The 13,421-nt window shown below is 37.6% G+C and overlaps 2 protein-coding genes and 1 long non-coding RNA gene across 12 annotated transcripts in view; 1 reads left to right on the plus strand and 2 right to left on the minus strand.

Annotated features, from left to right (window-relative positions):
- The window catches only part of LOC127506744 (uncharacterized), a 112,220-nt gene that overhangs the window by 83,420 nt on the left and 15,379 nt on the right, over nt 1–13,421 (minus strand). The gene's annotated exons all lie outside the window — the stretch shown is intronic.
- On the minus strand, nt 1,886–7,559 carry otulinb (OTU deubiquitinase with linear linkage specificity b). 2 transcript variants are annotated; one of them, XM_051883487.1, is made up of 9 exons: nt 7,428–7,555; nt 7,016–7,183; nt 6,683–6,889; nt 5,581–5,651; nt 5,375–5,481; nt 5,163–5,303; nt 4,888–5,004; nt 3,525–3,794; nt 1,886–2,474 (listed from the first exon to the last, which is right to left on the minus strand). In XM_051883487.1, the coding sequence occupies exons 1-9, from the start codon at nt 7,538–7,540 to the stop codon at nt 2,214–2,216; spliced, it is 1,455 nt and encodes a 484-aa protein (XP_051739447.1). In that variant the 5' UTR covers nt 7,541–7,555; the 3' UTR covers nt 1,886–2,213. The 2 variants fall into 2 exon arrangements, with proteins under 2 accessions (XP_051739447.1, XP_051739456.1); XM_051883496.1 differs by lacking the exon at nt 7,016–7,183 and having other exon boundaries at nt 7,428–7,559.
- The window catches only part of amph (amphiphysin), a 37,533-nt gene continuing 33,468 nt past the window's right edge, over nt 9,357–13,421 (plus strand). For 7 of the 8 annotated variants that reach the window (XM_051883365.1, XM_051883382.1, XM_051883408.1 and 4 more), the window contains exon 1: nt 9,394–9,559. In XM_051883365.1, coding sequence (XP_051739325.1) covers nt 9,491–9,559 — 69 coding nt within the window. In that variant the 5' untranslated portion in view covers nt 9,394–9,490. Of the gene's footprint in view, nt 9,560–13,421 lie in introns of all 8 variants that reach the window. The other variant, XM_051883389.1, reaches the window with a different exon arrangement.

Consider the following 13,421-nt stretch of genomic DNA (forward strand, 5'->3'; position numbering starts at 1 on the left):
ATTGAATTTTGCACAGAACGCTGTATATTAAAGTGATATGAAGGACATTTGGAGGAGAAAGGAGCTTTTACAGAGTCTAACGGCTCTGGCCGAGCTGTACCATAAACGAAATGCTATTGGCTATTTAAAAAAAGGGGCGGGGCTGTTTGATATATCGCCCTGTCTTTCTGTTTCAGTTGAAATTACGTCAACACATTGAATAATGCTGCACGTTCCAAAACTCTTCAGTGGGCTTTTAAACATGAGCCTCAGCAAACCTCCAAGGGGGCTGAAGGATGACTTAAAACAGGGCCTAAATCTAACGTTTTGCCACACCTGCCACCGTTTTTGCAAAAAAAACAGGCAGTTATGACACCAAAATTTTAGATACCATTTAAAATTCACAATTCTCTATTCCAGTTTCGATACCACAGCTAAAACTACTAGCCTAACTAATATAAATTTAAAACATTATTAAAGACAGGTAAACAGTAATAAAATAAGAACAAATAATCAAATTACAAGCAAAAGCACAAATAAATACAATATAACAAAGATAAAATTAAATAAACAGTGCTTTTCATGTTTTTTGAGTAGGTCTGACAGTAGTTTTCAGGTACAGAAATTTAATAAAGCAAATGTAAAATAATGTAAAATAACACTGCATAGTCTTCATTACATAAATTAAACATCGTTAATAATTAATCTTTGTCTTTTGTTGTTTGATTAACATTAAAAACAGACAGCAGCAGGAGTATTAGTATGCTGTCACTTTAAGAGTGAATGCGCAGATCTAATATACTGATACTGATACACGCGTGCTTTTACTTTCTCAATAGTTTATGTTCACTTAAGACACAACCGACTGTTTACTAGGAAACTATTTTTTGACATAATTTTGTGTGAAATTGTCTTCTCAAGTGCAAGAAGACGTGAAAGACAGCTTAGTATTTGCGCTCTGTCTGAGACGCGACTTTTTGGGCACGTGCTTCGGTTGCGTGTAACAAAATGAGCTCCCTTTCGCGTCTTCTTGCGCGTGAATATTTAAATTGTCAAAACTTTCGTGACAATGCAGCGCTGGGCCGTCAGCTGTCCCAAGCGGCGCTCATGTTTGTTCACGTGTTATGCATTGTTAGATATTCATAAAGGATACCAGCCAACTGGCGAGTGAAGTTTCATATACTCGCTTATTAAACTTGTTCATTTTAGGCCATGCATAAAAATATTTATACTAATAAATTATTATTAATAGAGACCATATTACTTCTGCATTGCATTGGTTACCCATTAATTACAGGACTGAATTTAAAGCTATAGCTATTTTATTTTTTCAAGTGCAGATTGACTTGGTCAGTCAGACTCATATGAAGGTAAAAGCAAAACATGCTCCAAAATATTTTAAAGATTCTTTAATGATGTTTTTTTTTTTTTTTTTTTTTGGCACAATGTAATGTAAACCATACAAGACCAAGTGAAGCTGCTTTTTAGCCATTATGCTCACAAAATCTGAAACCATTCCTGATTGAAATCAGAAAATATTCATGCATTCACAAACTTCTGAGTCATCTCTTCTTGCACTTCTTTACTCGGTTGTCATGACATTTCATTAAAAAGTTTCACAGAACAATTAATCTGAGATGGAGGCTGCCTGTTGTAATGCTGCATGTCTGCTTCATCAGATGCTTATGAATTATTGAGCTGTGGCCATTTCTCATTTCCTGTCCACGCTGTGTACATTGCTCTGCTATGTAATAAATGGTCAGACCATTAAGTTGAAGTCATCTGAAGAAGACCGTACAAGAAGATATTGAAACCAGCGGAAGGACACAAGGTATCTTAAAACGAATTAGACACTAAACTAGCTAAATGTAATCCCTAAAAATCAAGAAAAGCAAAAGAACAAATCTAGATTTGTGGTTCAATTTTTATTGTAATATGCAAAGCAATAGTTAACCTTGTAAACTAACAAAAATCATTCAAAATCTCCCATCCCAGCTGGAGGTGCAGCTATGTCTCATAAAACCACTGCAAAGAAAAGAAATGCATCCGTTTATCCTTATATTTAAAATTACATGGGTAGCAGAATAAGGATAACAAATCTTTAAATTTATCAGAATTAAATAAAGAAAGGAAAAATTATCCAAAACATAAATGCAAGAACTGCAATGTAGAAAACACAAAGGATTGTAGAATAACTCCTGAGTTCTGCAGATTGTGTGATTGCCATATACTCTTTAAAGGCATGTAGTTATGTTTGATTGTCCATCTGAGGGTTGATTCCACTTTGGCCTACCACGTTCATCAAATTTGGAGGACTTTTTGGGTACAAGTGCATTGTAGTGTCTGTCATCTTCTGTAATCAAACATAGAGGAGGAGGCCAGTCTTCCCTGTGGTCGTTCGGGTAGTATGTGATAAACTCTTCAGTGTCACACTTGTACAGCCGAACAACCCGGATCGTCTGTTGGAGGGAATGACCCAGGAGGCACATCTCCACCTAAACAACATTACATCAGGAGAGGTTCCTTTATAAAAAAATACCATCACTTCAACCATTTAAACAATGCAATGAATTAAAGGCACAATATGTAAGATTTTTGGATTAAAATATCCAAAAACCACTAGAACAATGTTATATATTTTGTTGACTTGTGTACATACATTATCCCAAATGTTTCCAAGAATGTTTAAATCCAGAGAAATAAGCAATTTTAACCAGGACACGGACTATGTCCGTGCATCGCCTATCAATGACATCATACCCACGTTACCCTCGATTTCCGGTTTTATTTTGTAGAAACCATGGAAACACCAAAGACGCTTTAAAATATTATGTTTTATTAGACAGGTGAGCAACTGTTTGGATACATTCATTGACAGAAAACTAATCATTATATAGCTCAACACAGTAAGTCTTAAATCTTGTTTTCTTGATTTACAGCAAGTACCATGTTTTACCATGCCTAAAATCGATCTAGCTTACTGCGGTGTGCAACAAGTGTCTCATAGCAGCCGCTGAGCGAATGCAGAGTAGCATTATAACAACTTTCAACACTCAAATGTATCTAATATGATAAAACAGCGCTGCTTTACCCCACATACGCATGACCGGAAGAAGCGCAAGCGGCGACTGCGGCATAATAAAAGCTCCACTGCTCTCGAGACAAGTGTCATGCTCGTCTCTCATTAGCAATCACTCCAGCTGCTTCGTTTTTACTCGCCCAGCACTCGGCCCTGCTATGTTTCATACTACAGTAACGTTAATAATCTCATCCATGAACATGATTTCTGCCTGAGTCCCGTCCCGATTCTTTTCCACCGGCTGTAGTTGTGTAGACAACACCTCCCATGATTCCATGAAATAAAGGCGTCATCAAGCTACGCCTTTGTTTTGAATAAGCGACCTCTAGCGGCGAAAATGTACATATTGTGCCTTTAAATGACAGTAGTATAACAGTCCCTAGTAGTTATTATTCATACATGACAAGTCCAGAATTAAATAAAGTGAAAGATTATTTTGTAAACAAATTTTTAACAGCATGCTAACCTGTTCCAGACCACCACTGAAGCCGACATGTCTGAGGTGATTGTTGAGGAAGGTCCTGGGGCATTTGGACGAGTCACGAGCAAAGAGGAGCCAGCAGAACTCTGGTACGTCAGAGCCCTTCTCCATATCTGAGTGCAACTGAATGGCAGTCCTCAGCATCAAGAACTTCAGCGCTTCCAGAAGCTCATACTCCTCATCATGACCTCTGAACACCTGCTGGCACATGCGCTCCCTATCTTCAAGACTTTTACACTCGACAGCCTCTTGCCACTAAAGACAAAGCAATAAAATATTGTCAGCAGGTACAGTTAGGTTTGGGGTCAGTAAGATATTAATACTTTTATTTAACAAAGATGTATTGATCAAAAATTACGTTAAAGACATTTATAATGTTGCAAATAATTTCTATTTCAAATAAATGCTGTTTGAACTTTATATTCATCAAAGGATCCTGAAAAAAACTTATCATGCTTTCCAGAAAAATATTGAGCAGCACTGTTTTTCATTGTCATTGATAATAATAAGAAATATTTCTTGAGCACCAAATCAGCATATTAGAATGATTTCTGAAGGATCATGTGACACTGAAGACTGGAGTAATGATGCTGAAAATTCAGCTTTGCCATCACAGGAATACATTACTTTTTAAAATAATATATTAATATACTTTAAAATATATTAAAATAGAATAGTACTTTTAACTGTGATAATATTTCACAATATTACTATTTTTACTGTATTTTTGATCAAATAAAAAACCCAGCATTTGTGAGCATAAGAGACTTTTTTCAAAGAATTTTACCGACCCTAAACTTTTGAATGGTAATAGTGTTGTCAAAAGTACCGACTTCGGTACCAAGTCAGTACTGAAATTTAAAAAAAATGTGACGCTTTGAGCGCTGTTGAGCAGATTCGTAAACACCTCTGATTGGCCATTGTGTTCACACGCTCATCAGATATGCCTGTGATTGGCTACAATGATCAACACTTCAAAAACATGTTGTAAATACTAAATAGACATTGATGACACTTTGCACCGAGCGCGTACACGGATACACACGGGGCGTTTGAAAGCAGGCGTCTATCAGCAGACCAGTCCACTGATAGACACCTGCTTTCAAAACGCTTTCAAATTCAAATACTTCCGTGTGCTTTCAAACGCTCCCCTGTGTTGATCACTGCAGTCAATCACAAACATATATTGAGCACTTGAACAAAATGGCCAATCAGAGGTGTTTACGAATCAGCTCAACAGCGCTCAAAGAGTCACTTTTTTTTTTTAAGTACTCAACTTTGATACTTTTGACAACACTATTGTGTAAATATTCACACATAAACAATGAAGAAAAATAACAAAAGTAACCTTTTTCTTCAGTAATTCCAGGCATTGTTCAAGATGCTGTACTTTGCTCTTCCTGCTTTCAAATGGAAATTGCCACTCCTTAATAAAATCCTTATCAGAATGAATTTCTTTTGGCCACTATAACAAGAAATTCATAATGCACCAAATTAATAATACATAACACATAACATTCTATATTATTTTGCAAAAAAAATTATCAAGTCATGCTGCTTTGTGCATGTCCAGAATTAGTAGGGATGTAATAAGGATGCCTAAATGCAATAAGGCTAAATTACCTTAATAATATCAGAGTCATGTAACCAGGCAGGAAGCTGTTTAGACTGGCTGAGCACCTGGAAGAGCATCGCCCTCAGGGCACAATAGTTATCACCTCTTACTCTGCGTAGATTGAACTCACTGGCTATTGCTTCATAACCCTAAAAACAGAAGCGCATGTAAGAGGCTCCTTTAATAAACACACAGTAATGTATGAGAGAAGCAGGCTCACCTTTCGGATAAGCTGACTTTTAGTGGTATTGCCTTTCCACTCTCTCTCGCTGTAGGTCTGAAGATCTTCGGCAGCTGACACGCTGCTCTGGGCCTCACCAACAGCCACTGATGGGAATAAAGACACCTCTAGCTCAGACAAAAACAACCTCACAGACATCTCTCCAACATTTTAATACAGACTGAACATTCAAAACTGGCCACTACCTGACTTTGACTGGTGCTTCTCTTGCAGTTCTTGTTCTATTTCCTCTTCTCCTCTGTATAGGTCCACCTCACTAAGAAACAATAAGACTCAATAATAACTTGTGTCACTTCCTTAATCTATTTAAATGGTGCATAATATTTGTCACATAACCATATATTCATGGTTATACATCTCTCCTGCATGTGATTAAGTGAGGAAGGAGAAAAGTGATTTTATAAACACTGTTCTTGCGTGTCAAGTTACATTTTCTACATAGCATGTAAAAAGAATTTTATGTCAAAGCAAACTTACCCAGGTCTAAAAAAGCATATTGTATATGTTGGTGAATTGTCACTGTGTAAAACTATGTAAATTATTTGTGACCCTGGACCCTGGAGTCACACAGGTATATTTGTAGCAATGGCCAACGATACATTGTATGGGTCAAAATTATCGATTTTTCTTTTATGCTAAAAATCATTAGGATATTAAATAAAGATTATGTTCTATGAAGATATTTTGTAAATTTCCTACCGTAAATATATCAAAAATGTATTTTTAGTGAATGGATATGCATTGCTAAGGACTTTATTTGAACAACTTTAGAGGCGATTTTCTCAATATTTTGATTTTTTTGCACCCTCAGATTCCAGATTTTCAAATAGTTGTATCTCGGCCAAATATTGTCCTATCCTAACAAACCATACATCAATGGAAAGCTCATTTATTCAGCTTGATATGATGTATAAATCTCAATTTCAAAAAATTGACCCTTATGACTGGTCCAGGGTCACATTTGACCAAAGATTACCTATTAATTATTAAAGGAAGCATTTTACCAAAACTTAAAGTGATAGTGTTTTTTTTTTTTCTTGAAATCCAAATGTAAAATTTGAAATGCAAATGTATTCCCAAATGATTTGTCTTACTTTTGACATGAAGCAAGTTCATAATTACAGACAGTAAACATCCAAAATGATAATTAGGAGAATTCATTTTTTCTCTTTGACTTGAGGAGCAATTTGGTAAAAAGTGGCACAGTTTACACTGCAAGCACTTACTGTATGTAAAGACAGCCATACTGTACTACATTGATTCAGCTGAATTGACAGGAAGAATTACCCCTTTTCATCTTCAGCAGACGATGTTTTCATCAGATGTTGCTGGGATAAATTACAGTCACTATGGGTAGATTTGGCCTCCTCCTGAGCACGTTTTTGCATAGTGTGGGTAGATTCAGAGCTTCTCTCAGGTCCAGGAGAATAAGCATCCTTTCCAGCTGCCTTGCCCTTTACATCTGCTTTCCGACCTTGAGTGCTCTGTGTCGATCTAAGAGAGAAGAACCAGTTATGTCCAACATGAAATAACATATGCTTCAATATAAAATGTTCACAATTGACTTATAATCTAACTTCAACTTGCCATAAATAAATAAATATCTGTGCTATGGCATACCCATGATTCTTTTTGGATTTTTTTCTCTGACTCTGTTGGCTAGAATCAAAACCAAGCTTTGCTTTTTTGTTCATGGTTTTGTCAGTTTGGCGATTTTGCACATCCTTCGTACCTGAATCATAATGATACATGAGCAGGGAGGTCCAACCTGCATCTCTGCATGGCGGGCTGATGCAGAGGGGAAATACAAATAGATACTAAATATCAAATGTGAAGCCTGAAGGTGACTACGTTACTTTTGCACATTTGAACATCACAATGCAAACGAACAGAAACACTTCCGCATTCTATCAGTTTCCACAATATCATCAGCGACATAACCGTTTCATATTGCGAATAGTAATTATAAACGCAATGATTTACTAACCACACTCAGTCAAAACAGCCAAAAATGCGCTTGTATTTAACTTACCTGCTTTTACGGTCCTCCTGAACTGTGACTACAAAGAGCCTACGAATACTTCCTGTGAATAGGGGATTAAGGGAAATGTAGTTTTCCGGTGCGCAGCCACTCAGCGTTGACATGCCCGCTTATTTTAAGCGACGCTGAGATTGTTTGTTTATGAAGTTTATGAAGTCCTTCATTTGGACAGTTTTGGGCCTGCTTGCGGCATAAAATGGCATATTTGGGCTTGTTAGTGTTTGGTCCCCATAGCACAATAAAATATGACCATTTTATCATAGTGGAAAATAAATCAGGATGGAGTTGCTCTCTATATGCTGTATAAAATATTATCAATTGGTATAAATGGTATACATAAATATATACTATTAATAGAAGAAATACTACAATAATAAATACACTACCCAGAAATACCAAAACAAGTTGCTTGTTTTCCAGGTATCCTATCCAACACTGGAACAGTTGTTATTGTTCTGTATCTTTGTGTATTGTAAAAACTTACCCTTCATCATCAAAGTGATAAAAATCTGACATCCTTGTGCAGTATTGACTGTGTTTTGTGTCATTTTTATTAAGTCCACCATTGTCCCCTGCACTGGTGGTAGCAATGGTCATTCGATCCCCATGAAATCCTGTTTTTTCTGTATTGTTGATGGATGGTGTGGAAATGCAGCAATTCCCCATCACCAACATGGAAACATGAAAAAAACTAGTTTACAGTTGCTTAACCACCTATCATTTCTCTGTTTTGTTTGCCCTTAGGATATGACAAGTGAGATACATGTGTTTGAATTGTAAACTTAAAATAGTCTGACCAAAATAGAGCCCTATGGCATCCGACCCTAGTAGTCTAATCCACTGCTCAGGCCAAGGCTATGCTTTTTTCATCCACTAGATGACAGCATTTAGTTTGTTCGGAATTATTGTAGTAATATTGAATAAATAGGGGATCCTTTGAAAGTGAAATTGTAAATAAATAAATAGATGAAATTTTACATACGGATTTCAAAATATGTAAGTATAATATATTATATACTGAATTAAGATAAAATGAAACATCAGAACTAACAAAATAGAAGAAAAAATAAAAATGAATTAAAGGGATAGTTCTCCAAAAATTGTAAATGATTCCATGATTTACTCACCTTCAAGCCATCCTAGACTATCTTCTTTCAGACGAACAAAATCGGAGATATTTAAAAAAAAAAAAAAAAAAAAAATCCTTAGCCCTCCCAGGTTTAGAATGGTAACCCAAATTCTGAAGACAAAAAAATGCATTCATCCATAAAAGAAATGAATCCATACGACTCCAGGGGGTTGTAAGGCCTTCAATGCGTTTGTGTAAGACAAGTATCCTTATTTAAAAGTTTATAAAGTAAAATAACGAGCTTCCGGCGCGACAGCCATACGAATTCGCCGTATGCGAAAAAGCGTTAACTTCCGCGACGTAGTAGGTACACAATGCCATGACGTTCTACACAATTACATGACATACTACGCATTGTCTAAGGATGTTTTTAAATATATCTTCGATTGTGTTCGTCTGAAAGAAGATAGTAATATACAGCTAGGATGGCTTGAGGAGTAAATCATGGGATAATTTTCATTTTTGGGTGAACTATCCCTTTAACATTTCTCAATTAAAAACAAAAAACAAGACTCGGGTGGTGACTGTGACCACACTGCGCCTACTTTGCCTTTGCCATCAAGCGGGCATCAAAAGTAGGCAACAGGGAGGGTTTGGAGCGTAAAACGTGAGCAAAAGAGTGTAAGTATACAAGCAACCACAAGAGATGCAGTAGAGCACATTTACTTCGACGCACATTTACCAGTCTCTCTCGAGGCATCTTCATCGTCATACACGTGCAGATATTATAATGTTCACCGAAAAAATCACGATGAAACTGTCAAACACATTTAATATCCAGCATCTTAGATATTGACAAATAGCGTCTTGGTGAGGGTTGTCTGTTTTGCGTGCTGTGTCTTTAAATGGCGCTCCTCCCCCTCCGCTCTCCTCTGCTCTGGAGGTGCTGAAACGTCGCCTTTCTCGTTTCAGAGCACTAGCAGCCATGGCTGAAATTAAGACGGGCATATTTGCCAAAAACGTCCAAAAGAGGCTCAGTCGGGCGCAGGAAAAGGTATGGGTCTAATTATTTTCTTATTTGTCATAGATCCAAAATGACTTGATACTCAGAGGAGGTTTGATAAAGCAAAAGGCAGCATTTTGTCTTCGTGGAGCTGTCCAGCACAGATACTCCGGGCAGGGGAAGGAGATTCAGGTGTGCGATCAAACCTGAAATATTTTAGGTTAGAGGAAAAAATGTTTTCTTTGGTCCTTTCTCACATGCATAGTTTACATTTTCTGTGCATCAGACCTGCACGCGTCAAAAATGCGCAGACTGCAATCTTAGCCAACACTGCCATTTAAAGGAGACCATGAGAAGCTCTCCATGACTGAAATCCTACTTAAACCTACGAGGAATCATCATACTTTGTGGCTTAAATATATCATACACCTTCTTGCAGGATAAATTGTTGATCTCAGTATGAAACCCTTGGATGACTAGTAGATTATAATGTGTCACTGATACAGGGACACGTATGACTGTCTCGCTATTCATTCCCTGTCTTATTTTGACTGGAGATGTTTTTCGGGTTTCCTTGGATTTTTTTTTTTTTGACGATGTAATCCATTATTACCCAAGATGTTGGTTGAAGCTGTCATTTTCCTGCAAGGTCAGGAGAAGGGGAGGTGGGGGATGCCCTCATCTATGCGGTATGAATACTAGCAGGGGGAGATTTCCGAGTGGCCACGAGATCGTGAAGGCCGCTTAATGTGGTTGTAGAGAGACAGTCTCTATTTAAAAAGAGAAATATCCTAATAGACGAGGAAATTAGATTGGTGTCTTTTACAATAAACTGGTATTCAGTTGCAGAATTGGATTTGGTTATGTTGTTTTTGATAAGACAGCCTGCGCAATATTTTGCATTTGGTAGCGAACTGAAAATGAAATGTCTGTCATCTAGTAAACTGAAGGTGTCTGGTAAACAGAGCAGTAGTGGTTTTCCCCAGCCCGAGCCGAGCTGCAGTAAGCGGATTGTTTTTCTTTTAATACCCACGGTTCACTCACAGACTGAGGGCCAGCCGTAACGATACATCGAAAGTGAAGATTCCCTTGAAATCCGTGTTTCATGTTATCATGTATGAACTATGGGTGTTTTTCAAGGTGAACTGTGTAAAAGTCGGACAGTTTTTGGTTGATTCGAAGCTTTACATTCTCTGCCTGCCTGTTGAGTTTTTGCGATGCTAAAACCCTCCTAAATGTAAATAGATCAAAGCAATTAAAATATTTTTGTCATTTGAAGTAGCCTCGACTGTTAAAACATGTAACATGTCTGTTTAAAGCTTTTGGAACATTATTTGCTTTAGTTGGTTTGTTACTGGTGCAAGACTTGACCAACCAGCTTGATTGAGGTCTATCAGGTTAGTCGATGTCATGTTAGCTCATAAGAACAATTTAAAAATGTCCCATTATAGATGAAAGCTACTGGCCAAATATTTAAACTTTTTAAGATACTGCGAAACCATTGCAACAATGTTTTTGGTAACTGACCATCCAACTATCATTAAAACGTCTTTCTTTTTTTTGCATAAACTGCAATACAAGTTTGTATTCTTTATAGAGGCTTATTTTTAAGGAGCTGGTTGAGTGCTGTGTGCAGTGTTGGGGGTAGTCTCAGCCTCAGACGTCACGGCCACGGACCGTTGCCTGAACCTCTGATGCATAAGGCACACTTAACTGGAAACACTTCAGGATTTTCGAAGTCATCATCTGGTTGGTTGAATTCTACCGGGTGTCTGGGAGACGTGTGTGTCACGTTCTTTAATGGCCCGCCTGGAAACAAATGCCGTGGCGTCAAACCCTCTTGTGGAAGAAGAAAGCCATCGTGCTAACTGTGAGAATGAGCGCTTACCAGGATCAACTAAACTGGATTTTCGAAAGTATGTGAAGTTCGCAGCTCCATTGTTGCAGTAAACTTGCACAACGTTCTTGAATTAATAATTAATTAAATGCATGCAGGTCTGTTATTGTAGGGACATCGACTTTACATTTTCACACCCCTAAACATGATGCGGAACAAAACGATCTGTGATTGGTTGTGTTACATGTCAGTCAAATGTCCTCTTGGGCGGTCCTTGGCCAATAAGAGCTGCGATAGAGTCTAGACCTTCTGCCATCAATCTGAAGGTCTGGCTACGTGAAGCTATGTTGGGGGTAATGCATTACAAGTAATGCGAGTTAAATAATCAGATTACTTTTTTCAAGTAACTAGTAAAGTAACGCATTACTTTTAAATTTACAGCAAAATATCTGAGTTACTTTTTCAAACAAGTAACGCAGGTTACTTTGTTTTCCCATTTATTGACTGACACCTCTCTTGTCCCCAAGTTGAAAGAAATCGGGAGTGCCGAAGCATTGTGTGCGCCGTGTAAACATGATGGTTATTCTAGACTAGTTCTAGACTAAATGTGAGCATACATTTACTCATTTACTTCTTTTCCTGCGTCCTATTCTTCTGTAATCCAGAATGGCTGCACAGCCGAAAGGCTTGTTTGAGCTGCACCCTTTACTGTACAGGCATGAGTTTGCATTTCCCTCAGCCTGAGGCTTATTCATTTCACTTTAGCCGCATTTCCACCGCAGGAACTTTACACAGGAACTAGGAACTTTGGGGTGTGTTTCGACCGCAGGAACCAGGGTCTAAATGAAGTTCAGAGAAAAAAATTCCCCCTCTGAAAGTCCCTGCTCGCTAGGTAGTACTTTTTCAAAGTTCCGGAACCTTTAGGGGTGGGACTTGGGCACTGAACATGCTGATTGGTTGAGTTCACGCAGCATTTTGATTGGTTGACTCCAGGTTCAGGCTTTATTAAGCTTATATGCGGAGGATGAAATTCAGCGGGAACTGGAAAGTCGTGCTCGGTCCTACGTCACCGGACTATCTTCACGGTACTTTAGACCGCTATGGAAACTCAGCTAGCAATAAGACTAGGGGAAAAAAGTTCCTGGGACAAATTGTTCTGGGTAATTTTGGTGGAAACGTGGCTTTTGGGTGTGAAAGGGCCTTTACATTTGCAAAAAACAGACCTTTTTTGTTATGAAAACCAACAGCCAACAATGTAACGCATTACTTTCCATAAAAAGTAACTAATTAATGCAATTAGTACTTTTTTAGTGAGTTGTGCAATATGCATTACTTTTAAAAGTAACTTTCCCCAACACTGTGTGCAGTTCATCCTGAGACATCAAAACCACAACCATTACAATGACATCATGCAGGCAAATGAATACATTTTCATAATGAGGATCCTCGTGGCAGTTATTAATGACGGTTATATTTGATTGCCTCATGATATTTAAAAAACAATCAATCATGAAACCTATTTTCTCCACTTTCTGCCTGATGACTCATTATAAATTGTTATAAATAAAAGCAGAGCTTTGGCATGTTGCCAACAGAGAATAATATTTCCCTCATTTATATTATTATTAAATGTTTGTCATATTCTATTATCATTTCTAGACACTGTAAAAAATAAATCCGTAAAATAACAGAAAAAGTACTAGCAGCTTATTACCCGGACATTATCCAGTAATTTTACGGACATTTCCTTTAAACACAACACAATGAAGTTCAAAATTCTAAATACAGGTAAAACACCTGTAAAGAATAAATACGGAAAATTCCGTCAAAATTAATAAGTACATTGTGCCCTATTTTTACAGATTTTTTTTTTTTAGAGTGCACCATGGTTTTGAAGCCTTGCAGACTGATTTCAAATATCTGATCTGACTGCTCACAATGTCCATCAGTGTAACATGATTCCCTTTAGCGAGTTAAGACCAGTACATTTGGGAGCAGGTATACAATTTACTGCCTCTGGGACAGAAGATCCTGACCAGGGCAGATAACATGATAAGGGGTGTAAGAGATCCTTTA

This window comes from Ctenopharyngodon idella, chromosome 2 (assembly GCF_019924925.1).
Source record: "Ctenopharyngodon idella isolate HZGC_01 chromosome 2, HZGC01, whole genome shotgun sequence".
NCBI classification, from domain to species: domain Eukaryota; kingdom Metazoa; phylum Chordata; class Actinopteri; order Cypriniformes; family Xenocyprididae; genus Ctenopharyngodon; species Ctenopharyngodon idella.